The following is a 21,665-nucleotide window of genomic DNA, read 5'->3' as shown; positions in this document are numbered from 1 at the left end:
TTTCCGCCAGGCGTGCACGCGCAGGGTTCACCGGGTTCAGCGGGTTTACTCTGACACCGCTGACTCCTTGGCCCCGCCCCCGACAGCCGTGTACCCCGCCCCCCGGCCAATGGCGCCTCGGCCAGGTCGCGATGACGCGACGCCTCGTCTCCTATTGGCCGAGGCTCGCTACACCTTTGCGCGCAATTGGCTGCGTGCTCGCCGCCGCTCACTTTCTCTTTTTTTGTCTTCTCCGTGTTGTTTTTTTGGCGCCTCAGCTGAAGTCTGCCGCGAAACCTCAGCTGCTATCCCGCGTCTCTTCTCCTCTCGTGGCACGCTCGGCTTCCCGCCATGCTCCTCTCACGCCAGGTGAGTTCTTTCCTCCTGGGTAGACCGAGCCTGTCCGGGTCCGGCCCGGACGTCCTCGTTTGTTGTCTCTCGCTCGGCGGGCTAGTTTATCTGAGGTCACATGAACTCGGCGTCTCGAGCGCTGATGCTGACTTTGGAAGCTTGACGTCAAAATGTTTTTTAGTCGATGACCTTAAAAAGAAACGATGACGCCAAAAAGCTGATTTAATATTCAACTTTCAATTCTGAAAGGATAAAAGTCTTTGTCTTTTAAATGTGACTTCCTGTTGACAGCGTCCACTCCCACTGAACATGTAAATGTGGGCAGGGCGAACAAGGGGCGGAGCTTAATACCTGACATTGCTGTCAACCAATCATCACTAGGATGGCAGAACATGAGGTGCTTTTTGCCCCGCAGGTGGAGCCCTCCTGCGTTGAGGACTTGGAGGCGGCCGAGGCACTCGTCAGCATGAGCTTCTGGGGTCAGAGGTCGCCTGAGCCCCGCCCACTGACACCCACCTCTGACTCCTGTGACTCGATGGCGCTGCACCCAGAGGGTGGGGACTCGTCCAAGGACCTGGTGGCGCTGTCCTCGCTGGTGAGAGCTTGTTAAGCTAATTAGCATCAATCAACCCAACTGATCATGTGATCGGTACTTGCAGTGCATGACGCCGCCTCAAAGTCCGAGCTTTGCCGAGGCTGGTGCTGCCCCCAACGCCTCCAAAGACTCCGCCTTGACCTCGATGCTTCCACACGACGTGGTGACCGGCAGAGCGATGGCGACCAGCGTCATCCGCCACACTGCTGACAGCCTCAGCACTCAGAGGCTGCCGCCCCCTGCTGCCCCACCCACACAAGGTCCCACTCCGCTTCCAGACGGCAAGCGGGAGAAGCAAGCACCGCCTCCTCTCGCCACCTCAGCATCTTCCTCACCGCCGCCTCCGGCCTCGCCGCTCCTCTGCCAGGTCTTCCCCCTTAGCGGGCAGCCGAGGATGATCTCGGCCCTGGTTCCGGGCACCGCCCAGTCCCTCTTGTCTCAGCCAGTGCTGGTGGGCTCGGCCGTGCCGCCGGGCGCCGTCATGTTGGTGGTCCCGCCCGTGTCTCAGCCACTGACAGGCCCACAGACTGTCATGACGCTGGGCAACACGAAGCTCCTCCCCCTGGCCCCCGCCCCGGTCTATGTGTCCTCAGGCGCTAGTGGGGCTGCCTCGCTGGATTTCTCCCGCAGAAGGAACTACGTGTGTGACTTCCCGGGATGCAAGAAGACGTACTTCAAGAGCTCGCACCTCAAAGCTCACCTGCGCACACACACAGGTAGGGGCGTGGCCGAAGGTGCGGTCAGGAAGTTGTTGTTTTTCAGCGTCGGCGAGCTAAAAGTTGTCTTCCGCAGGTGAGAAGCCGTTCAGCTGTCGCTGGGAAGGCTGCGACAAGAAGTTTGCGCGCTCCGATGAATTGTCCCGCCACCGCAGGACACACACTGGCGAGAAGAAGTTTGTTTGCAGCGTGTGCGAGCGCCGCTTCATGCGCAGCGACCACCTGACCAAACACACACGCCGACACACCAGCGCCAAGAGAGCATCCTCGTGGCCTCTCGAGGTCAACAAAGGTCAAAACAGAGGGTCCGCCCTTCCCACAAAAAACTAAAAGAGGGCGGAGCAAGAGCCACTGGACATGCTTTGAATCAGCCCCGCCTCTTTTCTATTCCAACTTGAGCGTTTACTTCCAAAGTCAACTTATCACCTTTTAGCTCAGATGGGCTAACGTTAGCATCATCGCACACTCCCTTTTCTACTGTCTCAGCTGACGCTAATAGTAGCTCTGTTTACTTGGTTAGCTAGCTAACGAAAGGACAAATGAACACACTATGTTTATGAAGCTAGTATGCTACTGTTAGCATGTAGGATGGCTCATTGAGGTCATGTAGACAAGACAAACACAACAAGCAGTTTTCTCACCTCGCTCAGGATTTTTACAACAGCAACTTGTTGAATGACAAGATGGCTGCTATTTATTCACAGACACAAGCAAACAATAAACGTGACATTGCACTACATTTTTGTAAGATCATTTATGTATACATCCAGTATATGTACGGACATGTTTACTTAATGTATAAATGTTTCCATCTTTGATTTTTGTGCCAAAGCCTCAGTGTTATTCTAGCTAGTTAACAATGTACATACATGATCTATATGAATGTTTATTGTCTTTCTGCATCTATTAACGACTTATTGATATTCTCACTGTGATACTACCTACTATTGTTATTATTGTCATTATTTTTGCTGTTTATTATTTGTTGATTTAGTGGATCCAGGAAGAAAATACCTCATATTATTCTGAAATATAAGTACATTGGTCTGTATGTGATGAAGAATATGGCTTGTTATAATAAAATGTACTATAAAAACACACACTTGATCTATTTTAGCATAGCTTAGTATAAAACGTGATTAGAGACGGTTTGCCTTCCAAGAAGCTGATGTCAATAGAACATCAAAGTTGTGTTGGATCATATATTATTATTATTGATGACATTGTATACAATTTTGGACAAAGTCTGTTATGAAACACCGTATTTTATTTTCATGTTTTTTGTTTCTTTTTAACTTCCGCTCGACGACTATGCGGTTGTGACGTCACACGCAAGCGTTCCTCAGGGCCTTTGTCTGAACAGGACCTAGTAACAGCGCTCAGCCAATCAGGAGGTAGCACTGAGGGGGTGTGACCAATGGGAGACAACTACCCTCAGCCAGTGACGTCTTGGCCGACGAAACCACGCCCAATTGTCTTACTGACCGACATTCACAAGAAAACAAAGACTTGAGGAGACAGAGACATCCTGTGTTCAAAAAAAAGTACTGCAGCTTCTTACATTTACGATTTAGACAACTCCAGATCATTGGTAAACCTCTTTTAACATTTGTAACTGTATGAAGTGGACAATGCTAAGTTATAAAGGCTTTAATCAATACAATGTATTATGTAACAAAATAATACATAGTTAGATTGTAGTACAATTTAAATATCAGATGAATCAGAACATCAATTATAAACTGTAAAGATCATTTTGTATGGGTGTCAAGAGTCCAATGTGCATTTTCATCATAAATTCAACCTCCGAATGTTTTGTAAGCATTTTGTTGAGTTTTGTAACTTCCACTTTCCGGCAGAGGTCCCCAAGTCACGTGAAGGCAAAGAGCCTTGTGATTGGTAGATCTGTGGCATCACGCTTAAAGAGGCCGCACAAACTGCGATCCTATTGGTCCACAACGTTCTGGCGCCAATGTTCCAATAAAATGAGGCGCGCCGACAGAAGCCAGCTCACTTTGTAGTCTTCGTGTGTCTCTCTGTGAGATTAGAGCGTGTGCTTTATTTTACACTTTTAGTTTTCTAAAACTCCTTTACTGTTTTATTTGTCAAAATGCAGTCTGCTCGCTCGCCTCTTTCCGTCTACAAGGAGAACAAGTTAAGCGGTGACGTAGGCAACATGTCACTGGATAAAGAAAACACGGTGAGGCAAACAGCAAACATCTACAAGAGTCGTTTAAGCGTTTCTTGTTTGTCTTATAAAAGTCTCTTGTCTCGCAGCCTCCAAGCCTTTCCACCGCTCGCATTTTGGCGTCGAAAACCGCGCGTAAAATCTTCTCCGACACACCGGTAAGTAAGCTCAAAGCTGACTTCGAGTTTTGATAAAGTTTCGAATGTTTGAATGCTTCACTGGCGCAAAAAACTACCTGTGGCGCCAACGCGTGAAACCGCGCAACAGCTGTTCTATTGTGTGTTGGCGCGCACAGCTGCTTGAAGCTAGAGCCTTTGTTAGCATAACGCTAGCTAACATGCTTACTTGACATGGCCTCCCTTTCCATATTAATACATTGGAACTTAGACACTTGAGGTCAGTGAGATGAAGATGGTGGTGGCATTATGGTGTTTGTCTTGCTGTCCTTCAGAGCAAAGGCGTTAAGAGCGGTGGTGATGAGGTGGAGCCTCTACTCAAGGACAATCCCCGCCGTTTTGTCATCTTCCCCATCCAGTACCAGGACATCTGGCGCATGTACAAGAAGGCCGAGGCGTCTTTCTGGACCGCAGAAGAGGTAAAGATGGACGCCTGCCGTGCTTGTGTGTGTGATACATAGATACTCTATGTATGTGTTGCATGACGGGATGTCCTTTGTGCAGGTGGACCTGTCCAAGGACCTGCAGCACTGGGAGACTCTGAAGGAAGACGAGAAGTTCTTCATCTCTCACGTGTTGGCCTTCTTCGCCGCCAGCGATGGCATCGTCAATGAGAACCTGGTGAGTCCCATCATGTGTACGCCAGGTGTGCAGCTTTTCCACTGCGTGGCGAGCATCCCTCTGATGTGTGCATATCCACCAGGTGGAGCGCTTCACGCAGGAAGTGCAGGTGACGGAGGCACGTTGTTTCTACGGTTTCCAGATCGCCATGGAGAACATCCACTCTGAGATGTACAGTCTTCTCATCGACACCTACATCAAAGACCCCAAAGAAAGGTGGGATCCTTGCATCGCTGCACGTTCCACAGCGTGGTCTGAACGTGTTTGATCTCCACAGAGAGTACCTCTTCAATGCCATCGAGACCATGCCGTGTGTCAAGAAGAAGGCTGACTGGGCGCTCAACTGGATCGGCAACAAGGACGCCACCTATGGTGAGAGTGGGTGCCGTGTGGTTGCCATCCTTGCCTCTGAATTGTCCCTGACTCATCATCTGTCCTATCTCCAGGTGAGCGCGTGGTGGCCTTTGCTGCTGTGGAGGGGATCTTCTTCTCTGGCTCCTTCGCCGCCATCTTCTGGTTGAAGAAACGCGGCCTGATGCCTGGCCTGACCTTCTCCAATGAGCTCATCAGCAGAGACGAGGTGAGGCGTCGATCGTCCCCCAAGTCATCCTAGTGCGCTGACGGCACACGCTGACTGATGGTGTGTTTCAGGGTCTCCACTGCGACTTTGCTTGTCTGATGTTCAAGCACCTGATCAACAAGCCTTCCGTCCACACCGTCACCGCCATCATCAAAAACGCTGTGAAGATCGAACAGGTGAGTGCGTCCACCGCCTCGTTGCCCGGCCTTGTCGCCGCCCATCTGACGCCCGCTCTTTGTGTTCAGGAGTTCCTGACTCAGGCGCTGCCCGTCAAGCTCATCGGGATGAACTGCGATCTGATGAAGCGTTACATTGAGTTTGTCGCTGACAGGCTGATGATGGAGCTCGGCTTCGACAAGGTGACCTTTGCTGACACACGGTGGGGGCGGAGCGTGGCTGCGTGATGATGAGAGGCGCAGGGGTACGGACCTCAGCCGCTCATGGGGGCTGAGTGTCACCGCCCACGCTCCACCAGAGGACACGTGGTCCACTGGAGGACGAGCGGCGACACGAAACAGACGCCTGTCTGAACGCTCGCCCAGGCATCGCCCCCTACTTTTTGATGTTCTTCATCATACTCACCGACTGTTTATGTCTAGATGTACCGTGTGGAGAACCCCTTTGACTTCATGGAGAACATCTCTCTGGAAGGAAAGACCAACTTCTTCGAGAAGCGTGTGGGCGAGTACCAGAGGATGGGCGTCATGGCCACCACCAATGACAACACCTTCACGCTGGATGCCGACTTCTGACCACACCCATTCCTCAGCAGCTGCTGGATTGTGTCTTTTATTGTAAATAGGTTTTCTAATAAAATGTATTTATGTCTTAAACTGCAGTCGTGTTTTTCTTCCAACAAATTTAAAAGCAATTAGCAAGTTAGCATGCAGGCTGTTAGCATGTTACATGTCACATGAGCTTGGCATCCATCACTGAAACATCTCCCGTTACTTCCAGTTGTGTGATGCGTCGCAGGTCCTGGACTCGGTGCTTATAAGCAGTTTGATGGACGCCATTAACGGCCAGAAGGAACTGCTGTGCGTTGCATAGGATGATGAGCTGAGGAAGCAAAGTAGAAAGTAACAATTTAAAACAACCAACAGTCAATGTGGTCATGTGACTGACCTCAAAGTACTGTCCTGGTTGAAACGGGAAAGAGGAAAGGTGGCGTTCCTCGTCGCCCCAGCAACCAGACAAGAAGGAGTTTCGGACAAACACTTCCTGTTTAAGACGAGGGTTGATGTGCAGCGCGATGTCGCTGCTGTTGTGCACACCCAGGTTAACAGCAAAACTGCAACACAAACGACTTGTGTCACATACATGTCACATACATGGCCTTTGTGTGTGTGGGGTGGGGGGGTACCTCTCTGCCTTCTGATTGGTTTGGCCTCTGATGGTGATGCTGCGGCCCACACTAAGACCACCTACCATCTCCCCACTAAATGGAATACCCTGCACATACAGGTTATAATGTTTGACTTGCCAATCAATGTACTTAAAGTTGTGGGTGGAGTCAACTCACCGGGTCAGCTGATATAGCGACCATTGACTGCAAGGAAATCAAAACAAGTCAGCCATACTGCATGCTAATGCTAACGATTGGTGCTTGGCTGAGCTTACGCTAAGTGCTGCGTGTTGATTGGTCGGGGCGTCTTCAGATAAGAGCGATGACTGCAAACAAAACACAGCATCACCTTCATTCAGTCACATAAGTTCGAGTCCGTGTCCGGGACCGACCACTCACAGAGTGCGGGAGGATGGCCACGGCATCAACATTGACCTTTCCGGAAATGGCCAGTGTGTCCACGAGCTCCAGGCCCAGGCGATGTTTATAGTCCAACACGTGCGCTCCGTTTACCGCCACCTACAGGACACCCCGCAAACGGACCTGTGTTTTTAGCTTAGCACGGCTAGCTGAGTCAACGCGAGTGAGCCGCACTCGGCCCACCTTGAAGCGGTCTTGCAGGGCGAGCAGCACCAGCTCGAATGAGGCGCCGGCCTTGAAGGGCATGAGGCGAAGGATCTCTTCGTTCCCCCAGCGCTCCTGGTGCAGCGTATTGGATACCACGCATCCCTTCTTCAGCCTCGGGTTAAAGTGGAAGATCACGTCAGCCCTCGGCGCCACGCTGCTCCCGCACGTCAGGTCCACCTGGAACCTGCGGGACCACCAGGGGGGAGTGAGGACCAGGAGGCGGAAACGGCTGGTCGGTAGAGGACAAAGACAGTTCAAACCTGTCTGCACCTGAGGGAACCGAGCCCTGGATCAAAACCATCTCACCAGGAATGAGTCCTCCTTGGATGGTCCAGCTGAACGGAACCGTCTGTAACGTCGGAGTAAACAACGAAACTTTGTTTTAACATGGCGTCTCGCCTTACGTCATTGCCATTAAAGTACGAAAACACAAACTATTATTTCACGCTGACAACGAAACACACTCACTCACCGGCTTTAGAAACGTTTGTCTCGCTTGAGACGTCGACATTTTCCTACTAGAGGGTGTGACTTACTTCCTGTTACGTCATCGCAGTGTCATGTGACTGTTGCCCTGTGATGCCAGTGTTGGCCAGAATTCAACTTTTTCCCTTCACTTTGAATAACAAAGAAACATTGAGGTAATGATAGATTTAATGTAAACAAAAATGTTTACAGAAAGAATATCTAAAGTTAATTTACATAAAATCTATTTAATCATGTCACAAAAACATAAGAAATATATTTTATTAGAAAACCTATTTACAATAAAAGACACAATCCAGCAGCTGCTGAGGAATGGGTGTGGTCAGAAGTCGGCATCCAGCGTGAAGGTGTTGTCATTGGTGGTGGCCATGACGCCCATCCTCTGGTACTCGCCCACACGCTTCTCGAAGAAGTTGGTCTTTCCTTCCAGAGAGATGTTCTCCATGAAGTCAAAGGGGTTCTCCACACGGTACATCTAGACATAAACAGTCGGTGAGTATGATGAAGAACATCAAAAAGTAGGGGGCGATGCCTGGGCGAGCGTTCAGACAGGCGTCTGTTTCGTGTCGCCGCTCGTCCTCCAGTGGACCACGTGTCCTCTGGTGGAGCGTGGGCGGTGACACTCAGCCCCCATGAGCGGCTGAGGTCCGTACCCCTGCGCCTCTCATCATCACGCAGCCACGCTCCGCCCCCACCGTGTGTCAGCAAAGGTCACCTTGTCGAAGCCGAGCTCCATCATCAGCCTGTCAGCGACAAACTCAATGTAACGCTTCATCAGATCGCAGTTCATCCCGATGAGCTTGACGGGCAGCGCCTGAGTCAGGAACTCCTGAACACAAAGAGCGGGCGTCAGATGGGCGGCGACAAGGCCGGGCAACGAGGCGGTGGACGCACTCACCTGTTCGATCTTCACAGCGTTTTTGATGATGGCGGTGACGGTGTGGACGGAAGGCTTGTTGATCAGGTGCTTGAACATCAGACAAGCAAAGTCGCAGTGGAGACCCTGAAACACACCATCAGTCAGCGTGTGCCGTCAGCGCTCTAGGGTGACTTGGGGGGGGGGCAGGATCGACGCCTCACCTCGTCTCTGCTGATGAGCTCATTGGAGAAGGTCAGGCCGGGCATCAGGCCGCGTTTCTTCAACCAGAAGATGGCGGCGAAGGAACCGGAAAAGAAGATGCCCTCCACAGCAGCAAAGGCCACCACGCGCTCACCTGGGAGCGGGACACAGCGGTGAGGGATGGGTCATGGACAAGATGAGGGTGGCAGCCACGCGGCGCCCACACGGCACCCACTCACCGTAGGTGGCGTTCTTGTTGCCGATCCAGTTGAGCGCCCAGTCAGCCTTCTTCTTGACACACGGCATGGTCTCGATGGCATTGAAGAGGTACTCTCTGTGGGGATCAAACGCGTTCAGACCATGCTGTGGAACGTGCAGCGATGCAAGGATCCCACCTTTCTTTGGGGTCTTTGATGTAGGTGTCGATGAGAAGACTGTACATCTCAGAGTGGATGTTCTCCATGGCGATCTGGAAACCGTAGAAACAACGTGCCTCCGTCACCTGCACTTCCTGCGTGAAGCGCTCCACCTGGTGGATATGCACACATCAGAGGGACGCTCGCCACGCAGTGGAAAAGCTGCACACCTGGCGTACACATGATGGGACTCACCAAGTTCTCATTGACGATGCCATCGCTGGCGGCAAAGAAGGCCAACACGTGAGAGATGAAGAACTTCTCGTCTTCCTTCAGAGTCTCCCAGTGCTGCAGGTCCTTGGACAGGTCCACCTGCACAAAGGACATCCCGTCATGCAACACATACATAGAGTATCTATGTATCACACACACAAGCACGGCAGGCGTCCATCTTTACCTCTTCTGCGGTCCAGAAAGATGCCTCGGCCTTCTTGTACATGCGCCAGATGTCCTGGTACTGGATGGGGAAGATGACAAAACGGCGGGGATTGTCCTTGAGTAGAGGCTCCACCTCATCACCACCGCTCTTAACGCCTTTGCTCTGAAGGACAGCAAGACAAACACCATAATGCCACCACCATCTTCATCTCACTGACCTCAAGTGTCTAAGTTCCAATGTATTAATATGGAAAGGGAGGCCATGTCAAGTAAGCATGTTAGCTAGCGTTATGCTAACAAAGGCTCTAGCTTCAAGCAGCTGTGCGCGCCAACACACAATAGAACAGCTGTTGCGCGGTTTCACGCGTTGGCGCCACAGGTAGTTTTTTGCGCCAATAAAGCATTCAAACATTTGAAACTTTATCAAAACTTGAAACCAGCTTTGAGCTTACTTACCGGTGTGTCGGAGAAGATTTTTCGCGCGGTTTTCGACGCCAAGATGCGAGCGGTGGAAAGGCTTGGAGGCTGAGAGACAAGAGACTTTTATAAGACAAACAATGAACGCTTAAACGACTCTTGTAAATGTTTGTCGTTTGCCTCACCGTGTTTTCTGTATCCAGCGACATGTTGCCTACGTCACCGCTTAACTTGTTTTCGTTGTAGACGGAAAGAGGCGAGCGAGCTGACTGCATTTTGACAAATAAAAGCGTGAAGGAGTTAAAAACAAAAGACAAAAATTAAAAGCAGACGCTCTAGACAGAGACACACAAACAGTACAGAGTGAAGTGACTTCTTTTGGCCGCTCGTCTTTTTATTGGAAAGTTGGCGCCGGAACGCGGTGGGCCAATAGGAACGCAGCGTGTGCTGGCTCTTTAAGAGTGACGCCGCAGATCCACCAATCAGACGTTTCATGGCCTTCACGTGACTCGGCGAGTTTTGTGCTTTATCTCTTATAAAACAAGCAATGAAACTTGATCGGCAGCAAGTTTCACACATAACGTTAACCGTCAAATAATTTGGTGTAACAATGAGCCAATGCTATCCTTTGGTTAGACCAAATTATTCGTAAAATAAAAACAACACTATTTGGGATCAAGGATCGGCTGCTACATAGATCCCGTATTTACAATACGAGCATCAGTACAAGCGAATATGTTCGGATAACATAAATAAACAGTAATGTGTATTTTGCTACATTGTACTCGATGCCTTAAAGACTCGGCAGCGAAAAATGTTATCGACGATCTTCGACCGATGACGACGTAAGCAAGCAGGGACATCATTGCAACAGTCAAATGTCTTCATTGTAAATTATCGGTCAGAGTTGCACATATTCTACACGAAAAAGTAAATATTGGCGTGCGTGAAATTACGGTCGTGATAAAAACTAAATGCCGTTTTTCAGTTCCGCGTCTTGTTTCTGTCCGGTCATGTGACACCGACGGAACAACACGACATGTTACCAGCGGATGAAAACATCGTTAAAGTGTCTCAAAATGAAGACAACGACAAAGCGCAGCTGATTAAAGGTGAGGCTTTGCAAGTTATTTTGTTAAAATAAAATCACGCTGAGACGCTTTCGCCCGTTGTCCACGCCATTTGTGTGTGAGGTCAGGACAATGTCGCAGTAGTCATCCAAACATAACATATCAATGACACATACGCAGTATTAACAAAAATTAAGTCCGACCTGTTAAAAAATTAAACACGTGATTAAAAAGGATTGTTCGTGTCTCTCTTGTGCAGGAGCGGCCTTTCTCGGCACGGTGGCGTCTTTGGGACTCATAGCGGGCTTCGGCTCCACTTTGGCTCTGGCAAAAAAGAAAAACCCAGACTGGTTCAACAAGGTAAACACGCATTTGTTACAGCTTCCAAAAAGGTGAACGTTTGTCATTGCTAACTGCAGCTATGATGGCTGCCCACTTCCTGCTGCGGCCCTCTACTTCCGTTACAGTGTGACGTTTGATTCCTGCACTTAGAGAAAGTCAAAAGTATTATTGTACATAAAATGGGCTTTTAGGACTTTGGTATGCAATTCATGTTTAAAATGTGTGCTGTGAAGAGGCTTTTACTTTGAAAAGTGAACCACGGAAATGTCTTGTGAACAAGCTTGACTTTGTATCCTACGAAAATGCCAGCATGCAGCATGTGAAAGTGCAAGTTAGCACCCATTATTAAGAATACCCACCTAGACTTTTCATTTATCACCGCTCAACATTACACAACTTTGACAAAGTAACACTTATTCATTTATCTTTGACATGTTTTGTGACAACCTCTTTCAAAGAAAAGTATTTTTTCCCCTTATAAAAAAATATTTTTTATATTTATTTATATTGATGCCTCAGGGTACTTATTCCATCAGCAAATATTGTAATTCAAGAAGACTAACAAGCTGAGTACAGATGCAACAACTGCTGTGACATATACGTCTGCTAACATTGTCCTAATTATTGTGTCATATTGGATTAAATTCCTGTCGCAAAAGTGAGCATATCTAACATATTCCCTTATGTGAAAATCTATCTCGCTTATAGATGGGAATACTCGTTTTTTTCACTATGTCCCATCGGGGGCTCCATATGCCCTCAATAAATGGTGATGCCATCTCCGGATGAGTTCAACAGTGAAACATTGGCAGTTTAGCCTCAGTTACCACGGTGACACAGCTGCTTTCACAAAAAAAAACTCACACAAAAAGAATACTCAAGTCATTTTTAATTCTGTGTGTGTTTTTACGACAGGGTGTCACGGCGACGGCAGCACTTCCTGAGAGCGGCGCAGCGCTGGCACTGCGAGCTCTGGGCCGAGGATCCATGTACGCCTGGTGCGGCGTGGGCCTGCTCAGCTTTACCGTGTGGAAACTTCTGACTGTCCACAGCGTATGTGGTCCTACTTTCAAATGGAACACTCCACAAGGGAGGAAAATCAGTGTTGAAATGTTTTGTCTTTCAGCTTTCTGAGTTCAGACAGAAGATGGCATCCTTCTTCCCACCTATCCCAAAGTCAGACACTGCGTCAGGGTCTGACCTGCAGGACTTTGACTTGCTATTCAAGTCAAAATGACAGAGGAGCTAAAGTGAGCGTGTTGTAACGCGTCCCAGTTTGAGGACATCTGATTCATTCATAGACCCCTGGACAGTGGGGATGTTGGGCACGTGTTGAATGAAGCATGCTAGCTGTTAGCTGCATCATGTACAATCAATCCACATGAACAGATATGTTTTGTGTTGTTTCATGAATTCTTTAGAACTCTGTAAATATATTAGGGTTCTTTAAATAAACTGACAAGAAGGGGTGATGCACGTGAAAAGATGGCCGACACATCCAGCAGGCAAATTGGGCACCATGGCACATTGTGCTGTTGCTCGGGGGGGTTAACCTTGCAGTCGGCCCTCACTGAGAGGGTGTCAAGGTATATACACAACATCATACTCCTGCCTGTCACTATTGTTTGAATATAAGCTGCCAGCTGTCGGATTTTAAAGGCATGTTTGCCCCACAGCCAATGAGGAGCCAGCTTATTTGCTGGTGAAGACCCTTGTGCAAAGAAGCCGCCTGTTTGCCCCACAGCCAATGAGGAGCTAGCTTATTTGCTGGTGAATACCTCGTGCAAAGAAGCCGCCTGTTTGCCCCACAGCCAAAGAGGAGCTAGCTTATTTGCTGGTGAAGACCTTGTGCAAAGCCATCAAGTATGTTATTTACAATTAGATTATTTAGTTTATTAGGTTATTATATTGTTTTCAATTCATTGTGAAATAAAAGCAACAATAACAAGTGAAGAAAAACAAGTGTCCGTAATGGAGTTCAGGTTGGCCAAGGCTTACTTGACTTTTCTTGTATTTTACCGCTGGTGTATATCACTATGGGATTTGGATGTCGGCTGGTGTCATGTGACGTCGTGGTTTAGAGCGATTAATGTAATTTACGAAACTCCCCATTCATTGTCAATTGGAAACATGTCCAGGGAAATGCAGATTTGTGCAAAATCTGGGCATTTTTCGAATTTTTTTAGATGTCTCGACTTTCTCAAATGAGCCGGACGTTTACTTTTGTATTAATGGTTACAATGGGTTGAAAACTGTGGGACTAGTTAGCCGTCAAAAACGGTGGAATAATAATTGCCGGAAAGTCATTTATTCTGGCCAAGTCTGCTCAAGTTTTATTGTGTAGTTTCCTGTGCTCTTATTTTGGCAACATTGTTCCCGATGCCATTTCCTGTAGCTCCTGTAATGTTCTATGTAGCCTGGGCTTGTTATGAGTGATGGACACATGCTACTTCATTCGCTTTCATGACGAACATGTAAGTTTATTGTCCAGTACAAAACTGTTCCATTGTAGATTTCCACCAATGTGTGCTAATTGCCTTCTTAGTTTATATTACTCCCAGTAACTTAGTTTCAGGTATGTTTTCGTAACGTGTTCTTTCATTAAGTTTATTAATCTCCTGATCACGCGCTGGTCACGCATCCATTGTGTTCGTGCAACTATTTACTTTTACCGCTAGAGGGCTCCAGACACAGATTTGTTGTAGTCTTGTGTTGTATTGTCCAATGCACAAGTGATACTTATGCTGTATTTTATAGCATATATTGTAATTTCATATTGCATACTAATAGAATGTATATGTCGTTTATTATTAGTATGCCTCATCTATGCCTGAATATTATATTTTATACCTATTTTACCTGTCTGTTTGAGCAATTAATGACCGAGGGCATGCTTTCAATGCAATACTGTATTTCTAGATTCTGCCTTCTATAATGGCGGCCAAACCGGGCCAGGGCATAATAGGAAGCGGAAACAGCGTTAGCTCTTTACTCCAGTGAAGTAATCAGCCTGTGTGAGGCGCCAAACTACATGATGGAAGATGTAGCTAATCATTAAAATGCATAAAGTAAAAATATTATGAGACATTAAATGTTTGGGGTCGTCGTGTGATTGATGTGTCTCACCTGCAGGGGGTAGCACCTATCAGGAGGACAGTCTTTATCATCAAACAGGTAAGTCATCATTTATTGATCCTCCTGCTATTGAACAATGACACCACTGTTGAGTGTTTTAAGAAGGTCTTTGTTATTGTATGAGGACATTAAGTATGAAGTACAATTCAGTATCAATACAGTACCTTTTAATACAGTATCCATTTCATTTTAAATGAAATATGGCATCAACAATTTGCTTCTTTCATGTTTGTCTTAACATTCACGTGAAATATCTGAACAGAAAAATAGTTTTTGTCGCTTCCTGCGTAACAACGGTGGTTGGCAGCTCCGCTCATAAGACCCCGCCCACTCAGATATGCTGTGGAACATTCAATGACGTGTGTGTGTGCGTGTGTGTGCGTGTGTGCACGGAGGCGTGTCGGAAGATAATGGAAAGCAAAGAGCATCATTAGCGTCCTCCACGCTGCGCTGCCTCGCTGGGGTCCTCCTGGGCAGCGAGGAAAAGACGGAGTGGCCATGCAGGCTGTGGGATTCGGATGTTTTAGGAATTATTGTCCTGTCAGGACGGGACCGAAGACAGGGACATTTGTCTTTTGTCTTCGTGATAAACGAAATGAATCTCCTTGCGGGTCAGACGTACTCCTGCAGGGTGTAACTGTCCTTCAGGTCCTTGGGGGGCATTTTTGAGAGGGAGACGTAGGTCGTCTTCTGTGCTTCCGGAGGTTTCCCTGCATCCACCTTCATGCCTGGTCCAGCTGTTTTGGGACTCTTACCGGGCGTCGCTGGATGTCGTCGCTCCTTTTGGGCCAGCATAAATCTGTCTGGGTCCACGGGGGACGGGTAGTCCAGCTGGGCGGATCCTTGACTCGGACAGGACAAGCAGAAGATAACTCCTCCCGCCAGGAGGAAGCCGGCAGAGATGAAGGTGACGCAGAGCGCCCCCCCTGGCTGGTATTTGCTGCCGTCCGGCAAGTCGGTGCTCTGGAAGGCAGCAACAACCTCTGAGGTGAACCAGGAAGCGGGGCCGAGGCAGAGTGCGCTGGCCAGGATGAAGCAGCCCCCCGCAGCGACGGCTGTGTGCCCCTTGGCCCTTTGGCCGCCCCCCCAGCGGGTGCACTTGAGCCCCAGAGAGGCCAGGCACAGTCCGAAGGCTGCCACCATGCAGGACAGGATCATAGCAGCCCTGGTGGTCTGCAGGTAGGGGGGCAGGGACAGGAGGGTGGTCTTCATGGTGCAGCTGAAGACGCCGGCACCGTACCATACGCAGTCCATCCACAGCCCCCGTGTGTGCCACATGGGGGCCACCATGCTGGACCACACCTTGATGCTCACCTGCCAGTTGGGCAGCAGCGTGGCCACCGTGGCGCCCACCATGCCCAGCACGGCCAGGGCGAACGCCAGGATCTGCACGGCGGCGGACAGCATCGTCAGCCTCGGACCCGCCTCCCGATCCGGACCGGTCCCGGCAGCAGTTGATTCCTCAGTGGCTGGAAGGGGAACATAAGAGAGCGTGACGGGCGCACAGCTGAGCCTCCCGGGGGGGCGGGGTGGCGTTGTGCTCCATCTTGGCTGTTTAGATCCGCAGCATCGCTGTGGTTTCCTTACAAACTTGAAAGCAACGTAGCCGAGTCGTCACCCCAGCAACCACACAAACGCTTAAAAACACTTCCTCTCTCACCTGAAGGTCGCTCGGCGCTACTCTTCACGGGTCGCCACTCGCTTGGCCCGGTCCCGGTCCTGGCTCTGGCCCCTCGGGTCGGGACACTGGAAGAGTTTTTGGTAGAAATGGTCCATTCAGACTCGAGGGGCCTGACAAGATGATTTGTGCGTTAAAAAAGTGTGCGGTTTGCTGATAACGGCGGCGCTCTCCGTGTGGCTGCAGCAGCAATCAAAGTCAGCGGTCATGTGACCCTCTGCAACATGCTGATAACGTCCAGGCCCGCCCCCCCCCGCTTGCTGGTGACAGGACCCTGCAGTGGCTGGCTGCGCCCCCCCCAACCCGTTATTACCACGTTATCACCACACCATTACCGCCTTATCACCGCAGCCCTCCATGCCCCCCCCCCCCCCCCACCCCCAGCCTCCAAAACTGTCCGACCGCAACGTTACGCACCGCCGTCATCGTTTAGGAGCCCGCTGTTTGTCAGCGCTTACTCACCGCAGTGATGTCATCGTACACGCCGCGTATACTCCGCCCCGCTGGTGGAGGCGGAGCTATTGAGACGCCGCCGAGGCCCGTCGACGAAGGAGATGCCGCAAAGTCATCAAACGTCTTTATGTCAAAGGTCACGCCACCGACGCGTGTTTATTATTATATTTGGTAAATACTAATACGTGTGTAAAGTCTGGACACAGGAAATATGCAAATTATACATTTTAAATGTGTTTTTAATGTAATATAACTTAATATCAATAGTTCTTTAAGTTGATTTGTTAATTTTAACATATTATATATCTATATTTATTTTTATTTTTTTAATTTGTAAATAATGATTTAATTGTAATTATTTTTTTTTTAAAGTTGGTTAAAAAAATGAAATTTAGTGTTTTTGTGTGTATAATATATGCATATGAAATGACTTTGTATGCATGATGACCTTAACCCATCTTATTTACATTTTAAACCAGACGTCTTCACTCTCACACAAGATGATTTTGGAACATCTGAAGGCTTTTTCCCTTTTGTCCTTTGAAAGGACAAAGCCAGCCTTGATGTCTCCATGATGGAGATTAGCTTCATCATCCTCAGATGACCTTTAACCCCACTATCACTGCCGTAATTGTTTATCCATCTGGAACAAATCATCTCCCCCCAGGCACCATTAGCACCCCCAAATACACACACACACACACACACACACACACACACACCGTATGTCATGTCTTCATGCTCAGACGCGACCATTGGAGCAAACATTGCAATAAAGTCTAATTCCAATAAACCAACATTAAAACGTAAAAAATATCCTTTACATGCAAAGTGAAGCACAATCACAAACAAGACGACTCACCAGCAGATGTGCTGCTCTTCCTACACACACACACACACACACACACAATGTGAGCGTGTGTGTTGTGCAGTTCAGCACATTCCTGCTCCACACACACAGTTCGAGTCCAGTACATACGAATACTGCAGTCTAGATGGTACATGTACATTTTTATATGTTTTTTTCTTCTATTTGAACATTGAAATGCATCTATGAAATATAACTATTTCATTTAGGAAAAGAAAGACAGGCTTTACTTAGAGGAAAGCTGGTGGTTACCATGACAACTGAAATAAATACACAAACCCTTCTGTTGTTCCACAAGACGTTTTAGGAAAATCATGATGTCATCACAAATATTTGATATTCTAGTATTTTGCTGTTATGACGTAATTGGGTGCTTCCTGTATTTGATGTCAAACGTCTCAGCCAATCACAGGGCTGTGTCATGGAAGCAAAGATCATGTGACGTTAGCATCGGTAAACGGAGGATCCAGCAGCACCTGATAGAAAAAGTCCTCGTTGGTCATGGACGTCACGCTCTGGACGCTCAAGTCTTTCTCCAGGTCCAAGACCTCAGACCTGGACCTCCTCTGATCACAGCCGCCGGCCCCCATTGTGTCTCCGTTGAAGGTCAGCTTCTGCACCCGAGTCTCCAGGTCACTGGTCATCTGAGAGTCCGGCAGGCCACCAGAGGTCGCTTCGTCACCTGGACTTGTCTCCTGGGAGGAGTGCCGCGGTTGGTCCCTCCTCAGCATGTGGGTTGGTGCTGGGTCTGCGAGGAGGTTTTGGAGGACTCTCAGCACCTTCATCTTGCTCTCCAAAGCTCTGCAAGACAAGCAGCATCACTGACGGCCTCATCACTCCAGACGTTGAGACCAGAGGAGGCAGAAGAACCTGCTGTTCAGTCGGAACACCTCACAGGCCACGCCCTCCTCACACCTGCAGTGGACCAACTCCCACGTACACGATGTCTCCCAACCTGCGCACGCACACACACTTGCAGTCAAAGTGTTCTTTCAGGCCCACCCTCTTCTCTGATTGGCCGCTCTGGAACCACGGACCTGTGACATCAAAGGGTTGGACCAGGAGCGCAGAAACGGGGATGACGCAACGGAACTTGTAGGCATCTGGAAGAAGCGAGCGCGACGCGGCCTGGCGTTGAGAGAAGACGTGAACACAAGAATGAAGAAAAAAAAAGACAACAACAAAGACATTCTCTCACCATTTTCTTCTTCTTCTTCTTGTCCCTGGAGACCACGATGACGGCCCGCTTGAACACTGCAGGCAGAAGCACACGCATCAGCAGGCTTTCGTGTTGGAGATGCTGGTGCTGATGTACTTCGTACCAAAGAGCGTGACTTCTGGTTCCTTCTTCAGAAGACCTGACGGGGGGTTGAGCCACGCTGCTGAAGAGTGGAGCAGGAAGTCCCCCATGGACACCTGAACGTATGACATCATCATCACTAGCACGGAGACGCGGCACGATGAAGACATCTTCTGACCTGACTGTCACAGGCCAGCTGTTGGAAGACATGTCCAAAGTCCTCGTGGATCTTCTTCACCTCGTTCATGTGGCACGCCACCTCCTCCATGGCCTGCAGCGCCTCTGTGTGGACACCAGCAGACGTTGCATCATCACCGCCGACCGTGTTGCGGTGCCTCACCTGTGAGCCGGATGTGCTCTGCGCTGTCGGGCCGGGTCAGGCTGATGAGTTCTCGCAGAAGAAGGGGGTACTTGAGAACTCTTTGGACGGGTTTGATGAGGAAGGAGTCCAGAGAAGAGGAGTGCTGCCTGCTGGGGTTTCTGGTGTCCAGGAACTGTCTGAAGGTTCTGTCTGTCTGGGCTGCACAAAGGAGATCATGGCTTCACACGTGTCTTCCTTCTTATTTTCACAGGCTCACCTTTCTCCAGAACCTGCTGGACTTGGATGTGGTTAGCACAGAAGCTGCTGTAGAGCTTAAAGTGCTCGGCGTAGTGCAGAAACGACGCTCCCAGCGAGAGGAGAACTTTCTGGAAGCACAGAGTCGAGGTCCACATTTCCCTCTTGAGATGCGGATGATAAAGATCCTCACCTTGACCTGCTCAGGTGAGTCCAGCTGACTAAAGTCTGGACTCGAGGTGATCTTGTCCTCCAGGGTTTGGAGAAAAACTCTCTGGAAATCCAACATCTCAGCAAGGATGCCCAACAGCGCTGCCATCTGGTGGAGACACTGAGGTTCTGATCTGCTGCGACATGACCTACAGTATGTGAGGAAGAGGAGGAGCAGACCTCATCCTTGCCGAGGAAGGTCTCATTCTGCAGGGGGGTCAGGTAGACCTCAAACAAGCAGACCAGATCCTGTTGGACCGGCAGGACCAGGCTATTAGAATCAGCAGGACCATCATGACCACGCTTCCTACCAGACCTTCACGTAGGACTTCTCCGTGTCCACCAGTTCCTCAAGAACTCTTCGCATGCGCTGACACACACTCAGGTGGGAGTGGCTTTTGGGCTGCAGGTCAGCCTCCTTGGCGTCGGACTTCCTGGGCGGGGAGGTTTCCGCTTGGCCTCGTGGGAATGCGTGGAGGAGCGAAGGTGGCGTCTGAGGAGGACACATGTTTGGAACCTCGTCATCATCGCCATGCCACGCCCCCTTTTTTAGCTCTTATTCCATGCTTACCATCATCGGCATGCCACGCCCCCTTTTTTAGTTCTTATTCCATGCTTACCATCAGCCGGCAGCTCAGACAGCTCCTCCCCTCATCGAGTGTCTCCTCCCATTCCGCATCCTCCTCCAGCGGCAGCACCCAGCACACTGCACCCATGTGGGGGCGGGGTGGGGGGTGGTAAAGGTGTGGCCGCCCACTGGAAGTCAGAGGTCGTAAGGACCTAAAGAAGAGGTACCATGTAAGAGTGGTCAGTCTTTCTCTGCGGACGCCATTAATCCCTCCCCTGATGCAAGAAGATTAGCCTTCTGCTCACAGGTCACATGACCTGCCGCTGAGTATTGTGGGTACACCTATACACACACACACACACACACACACACTTCTCAAGATGAGAGACACTTGGTGGCGCTGGTACCAAACTAGCGAGACTTACCTTTCTCATTGGCTGGCTTGTCGTCGTCTCAGCACCAACAGGAAGTAGCCGTCAGTGTTTATCTGGAATGAAATGAATAGTGCTTCCTGTCCATTTCTTTCCAAACCTAACTTGTGTGTGTGTGTGTGTGTGTGACAGGCCAGCAGAACATTCAGGGTGCAGGGTCTCAAGGTTCAGTACACGCTGAATGCATGTGCAGTTTTGTATTTCTCCAGGTCGCGCATGTATCGCAGTCCTCACCTCCGTTATAACATCACGGGTGTTTGTCAGATGACTAGCTCAACTGGTAGCACCCCAGATTCATGGTGCAGAGGATCATGGTTCAATACCCGGTCAGGTCAAGTGTAGTTGATGATGATTTTGCTGTTTCTCTAAGTCCAGGAGAAACAGCAAGTGGTTAGCAATCCTGGCCGGGATTTGAACCAAGAACCCTTGCACCATTAATCTGTGGTGCTATCAGTTGAGTTAACCAGCTCACAACCACAATGATGTTATAACGGAGGGCATGACCACGATAGGTGCTTGACCTGGTGAAATGTTAAAACACCGACACCCATACTCTGCATCAAATGGCATTGAACCAAGATCCCCTGCACCATGAATCTTCAGTGCTACCAGTTGAGCTAACCAGCTCACAATCTAATTGATGTTATAACGGAGGTGATGATTATGATAGGTGATGGACCTGGAGGAATGGTAAAACAAGCTACAACTACAGTGAGCCTCACCGGGTATTGAACCCCGATCCCCTGTACCATGAATCTGTGGTGCTACCAGCTGAGCTAACCATCGGGCAAGCACTGTGATGTTATAATGGAGGTGATGATTATGATAGGTGCTCGACCTGGAGAAATGGTAAAACAAACAACATTTACAGTGGGCCTCACCTGGACCAGGAGGAATGTTAAAATTAACAACAATTATGGTCTGCCTCACCAGGTATTGAACCGCAATCCCCTGCACCATGAAACTGCGGTGCTACCAGTTGAGCTAGTCATCTGGCAAACATACGTTATGTTCGAACAGAGGTGATGATGATGATGATACTACAACTACAGTTGCCCTTGAACCACTGGTGCTCACATCTCAGCATCATCTAACTATACATCATGTCCAAAAAAACTC

The 21,665-nt window shown here is 49.2% G+C and overlaps 7 protein-coding genes and 2 non-coding genes across 9 annotated transcripts; 4 read left to right on the top strand and 5 right to left on the bottom strand.

Annotated features, from left to right (window-relative positions):
* The first annotated feature begins 207 nt into the window (after nucleotides 1–207).
* On the top strand, nucleotides 208–2,459 carry LOC131131240 (Krueppel-like factor 11). Its single transcript, XM_058075751.1, has 4 exons — nucleotides 208–348; nucleotides 746–925; nucleotides 990–1,641; nucleotides 1,718–2,459. The coding sequence occupies exons 1-4, from the start codon at nucleotides 331–333 to the stop codon at nucleotides 1,969–1,971; spliced, it is 1,104 nt and encodes a 367-aa protein (XP_057931734.1). The 5' UTR covers nucleotides 208–330; the 3' UTR covers nucleotides 1,972–2,459.
* Nucleotides 2,460–3,581: 1,122 nt separating this feature from the next.
* Nucleotides 3,582–6,039, top strand: LOC131135973 (ribonucleoside-diphosphate reductase subunit M2-like). The gene is made up of 10 exons (XM_058082441.1): nucleotides 3,582–3,841; nucleotides 3,919–3,987; nucleotides 4,281–4,424; nucleotides 4,510–4,626; nucleotides 4,709–4,842; nucleotides 4,904–4,998; nucleotides 5,073–5,206; nucleotides 5,278–5,382; nucleotides 5,452–5,565; nucleotides 5,806–6,039. Exons 1-10 carry the CDS (start codon nucleotides 3,752–3,754, stop codon nucleotides 5,956–5,958), a joined length of 1,155 nt encoding a protein of 384 aa, XP_057938424.1. The 5' UTR covers nucleotides 3,582–3,751; the 3' UTR covers nucleotides 5,959–6,039.
* Nucleotides 3,958–7,730, bottom strand: LOC131136048 (galectin-8-like). The gene is made up of 9 exons (XM_058082566.1): nucleotides 7,651–7,730; nucleotides 7,439–7,527; nucleotides 7,155–7,362; nucleotides 6,951–7,070; nucleotides 6,827–6,877; nucleotides 6,729–6,755; nucleotides 6,570–6,658; nucleotides 6,332–6,497; nucleotides 3,958–6,265 (listed from the first exon to the last, which is right to left on the bottom strand). The coding sequence occupies exons 1-9, from the start codon at nucleotides 7,687–7,689 to the stop codon at nucleotides 6,116–6,118; spliced, it is 939 nt and encodes a 312-aa protein (XP_057938549.1). The 5' UTR covers nucleotides 7,690–7,730; the 3' UTR covers nucleotides 3,958–6,115.
* On the top strand, nucleotides 5,604–5,741 carry LOC131101813 (small nucleolar RNA SNORD94). Its single transcript, XR_009119314.1, has one exon. It is a non-coding gene; the product is annotated as a small nucleolar RNA SNORD94 (small nucleolar RNA).
* An 84-nt stretch (nucleotides 7,731–7,814) lies between the features above and the next one.
* Nucleotides 7,815–10,489, bottom strand: LOC131135891 (ribonucleoside-diphosphate reductase subunit M2-like). The gene is made up of 10 exons (XM_058082337.1): nucleotides 10,121–10,489; nucleotides 9,975–10,043; nucleotides 9,538–9,681; nucleotides 9,336–9,452; nucleotides 9,120–9,253; nucleotides 8,964–9,058; nucleotides 8,745–8,878; nucleotides 8,563–8,667; nucleotides 8,380–8,493; nucleotides 7,815–8,139 (listed from the first exon to the last, which is right to left on the bottom strand). The coding sequence occupies exons 1-10, from the start codon at nucleotides 10,208–10,210 to the stop codon at nucleotides 7,987–7,989; spliced, it is 1,155 nt and encodes a 384-aa protein (XP_057938320.1). The 5' UTR covers nucleotides 10,211–10,489; the 3' UTR covers nucleotides 7,815–7,986.
* Nucleotides 8,204–8,341, bottom strand: LOC131101810 (small nucleolar RNA SNORD94). The gene has a single exon (XR_009119313.1). It is a non-coding gene; the product is annotated as a small nucleolar RNA SNORD94 (small nucleolar RNA).
* tmem242 (transmembrane protein 242) lies at nucleotides 10,455–12,623 on the top strand. Its single transcript, XM_058082813.1, has 4 exons — nucleotides 10,455–11,047; nucleotides 11,265–11,365; nucleotides 12,263–12,400; nucleotides 12,474–12,623. Exons 1-4 carry the CDS (start codon nucleotides 10,975–10,977, stop codon nucleotides 12,582–12,584), a joined length of 423 nt encoding a protein of 140 aa, XP_057938796.1. The 5' UTR covers nucleotides 10,455–10,974; the 3' UTR covers nucleotides 12,585–12,623.
* A 1,947-nt stretch (nucleotides 12,624–14,570) lies between these two features.
* On the bottom strand, nucleotides 14,571–16,390 carry LOC131136117 (claudin-20-like). The gene is made up of 2 exons (XM_058082689.1): nucleotides 16,143–16,390; nucleotides 14,571–15,951 (listed from the first exon to the last, which is right to left on the bottom strand). The coding sequence occupies exon 2, from the start codon at nucleotides 15,887–15,889 to the stop codon at nucleotides 15,095–15,097; it is 795 nt and encodes a 264-aa protein (XP_057938672.1). The 5' UTR covers nucleotides 15,890–15,951; nucleotides 16,143–16,390; the 3' UTR covers nucleotides 14,571–15,094.
* Nucleotides 16,391–17,380: 990 nt separating this feature from the next.
* Nucleotides 17,381–20,404, bottom strand: LOC131135682 (rho guanine nucleotide exchange factor TIAM2-like). Its single transcript, XM_058081923.1, has 12 exons — nucleotides 20,168–20,404; nucleotides 19,864–20,040; nucleotides 19,728–19,796; nucleotides 19,531–19,656; nucleotides 19,360–19,468; nucleotides 19,122–19,301; nucleotides 18,960–19,063; nucleotides 18,804–18,897; nucleotides 18,680–18,735; nucleotides 18,519–18,609; nucleotides 18,352–18,436; nucleotides 17,381–18,282 (listed from the first exon to the last, which is right to left on the bottom strand). Exons 1-12 carry the CDS (start codon nucleotides 20,261–20,263, stop codon nucleotides 17,916–17,918), a joined length of 1,554 nt encoding a protein of 517 aa, XP_057937906.1. The 5' UTR covers nucleotides 20,264–20,404; the 3' UTR covers nucleotides 17,381–17,915.
* Between the last annotated feature and the right edge of the window lie 1,261 nt (nucleotides 20,405–21,665).

The sequence above is a fragment of the Doryrhamphus excisus genome, chromosome 1, assembly GCF_030265055.1.
Source record: "Doryrhamphus excisus isolate RoL2022-K1 chromosome 1, RoL_Dexc_1.0, whole genome shotgun sequence".
Classification (NCBI taxonomy): domain Eukaryota; kingdom Metazoa; phylum Chordata; class Actinopteri; order Syngnathiformes; family Syngnathidae; genus Doryrhamphus; species Doryrhamphus excisus.
Note: the sequence above shows the minus strand (reverse complement) of the source record. Positions and strands in the feature narration are given on the sequence as shown.

Bases quoted from the DNA above. Each gene is read 5' to 3' on its own strand.
- LOC131131240 (XM_058075751.1), top strand. The intron at 926-989 runs GTGAGAGCTTGT...CGGTACTTGCAG, and splicing joins TGGTGGCGCTGTCCTCGCTG to TGCATGACGCCGCCTCAAAG. The intron at 1,642-1,717 runs GTAGGGGCGTGG...TGTCTTCCGCAG, and splicing joins TCACCTGCGCACACACACAG to GTGAGAAGCCGTTCAGCTGT.
- LOC131135682 (XM_058081923.1), bottom strand. From the start codon at position 20,263: ATGGGTGCAGTGTGCTGGGTGCTGCCGCTGGAGGAGGATGCGGAATGG. The intron at 19,797-19,863 runs GTCTGGTAGGAA...CCGGTCCAACAG, and splicing joins CGGAGAAGTCCTACGTGAAG to GATCTGGTCTGCTTGTTTGA. The intron at 18,283-18,351 runs GTTCTTCTGCCT...CTTGTCTTGCAG, and splicing joins GTGTTCCGACTGAACAGCAG to AGCTTTGGAGAGCAAGATGA.
- LOC131136117 (XM_058082689.1), bottom strand. From the start codon at position 15,889: ATGCTGTCCGCCGCCGTGCAGATCCTGGCGTTCGCCCTGGCCGTGCTG.
- LOC131136048 (XM_058082566.1), bottom strand. From the start codon at position 7,689: ATGTCGACGTCTCAAGCGAGACAAACGTTTCTAAAGCCG. The intron at 7,071-7,154 runs GTGGGCCGAGTG...GGTGTCCTGTAG, and splicing joins CCCTGCAAGACCGCTTCAAG to GTGGCGGTAAACGGAGCGCA. The intron at 6,878-6,950 runs GTGAGTGGTCGG...TTTTGTTTGCAG, and splicing joins TGGCCATCCTCCCGCACTCT to TCATCGCTCTTATCTGAAGA.
- tmem242 (XM_058082813.1), top strand. From the start codon at position 10,975: ATGTTACCAGCGGATGAAAACATCGTTAAAGTGTCTCAAAATGAAGAC. The intron at 11,048-11,264 runs GTGAGGCTTTGC...TCTCTTGTGCAG, and splicing joins CAAAGCGCAGCTGATTAAAG to GAGCGGCCTTTCTCGGCACG. The intron at 11,366-12,262 runs GTAAACACGCAT...TTTTTACGACAG, and splicing joins ACCCAGACTGGTTCAACAAG to GGTGTCACGGCGACGGCAGC.
- LOC131135973 (XM_058082441.1), top strand. From the start codon at position 3,752: ATGCAGTCTGCTCGCTCGCCTCTTTCCGTCTACAAGGAGAACAAGTTA. The intron at 3,842-3,918 runs GTGAGGCAAACA...CTTGTCTCGCAG, and splicing joins CACTGGATAAAGAAAACACG to CCTCCAAGCCTTTCCACCGC. The intron at 4,843-4,903 runs GTGGGATCCTTG...TGATCTCCACAG, and splicing joins ATCAAAGACCCCAAAGAAAG to AGAGTACCTCTTCAATGCCA.
- LOC131135891 (XM_058082337.1), bottom strand. From the start codon at position 10,210: ATGCAGTCAGCTCGCTCGCCTCTTTCCGTCTACAACGAAAACAAGTTA. The intron at 10,044-10,120 runs GTGAGGCAAACG...CTTGTCTCTCAG, and splicing joins CGCTGGATACAGAAAACACG to CCTCCAAGCCTTTCCACCGC. The intron at 9,254-9,335 runs GTGAGTCCCATC...CATATCCACCAG, and splicing joins GCATCGTCAATGAGAACTTG to GTGGAGCGCTTCACGCAGGA.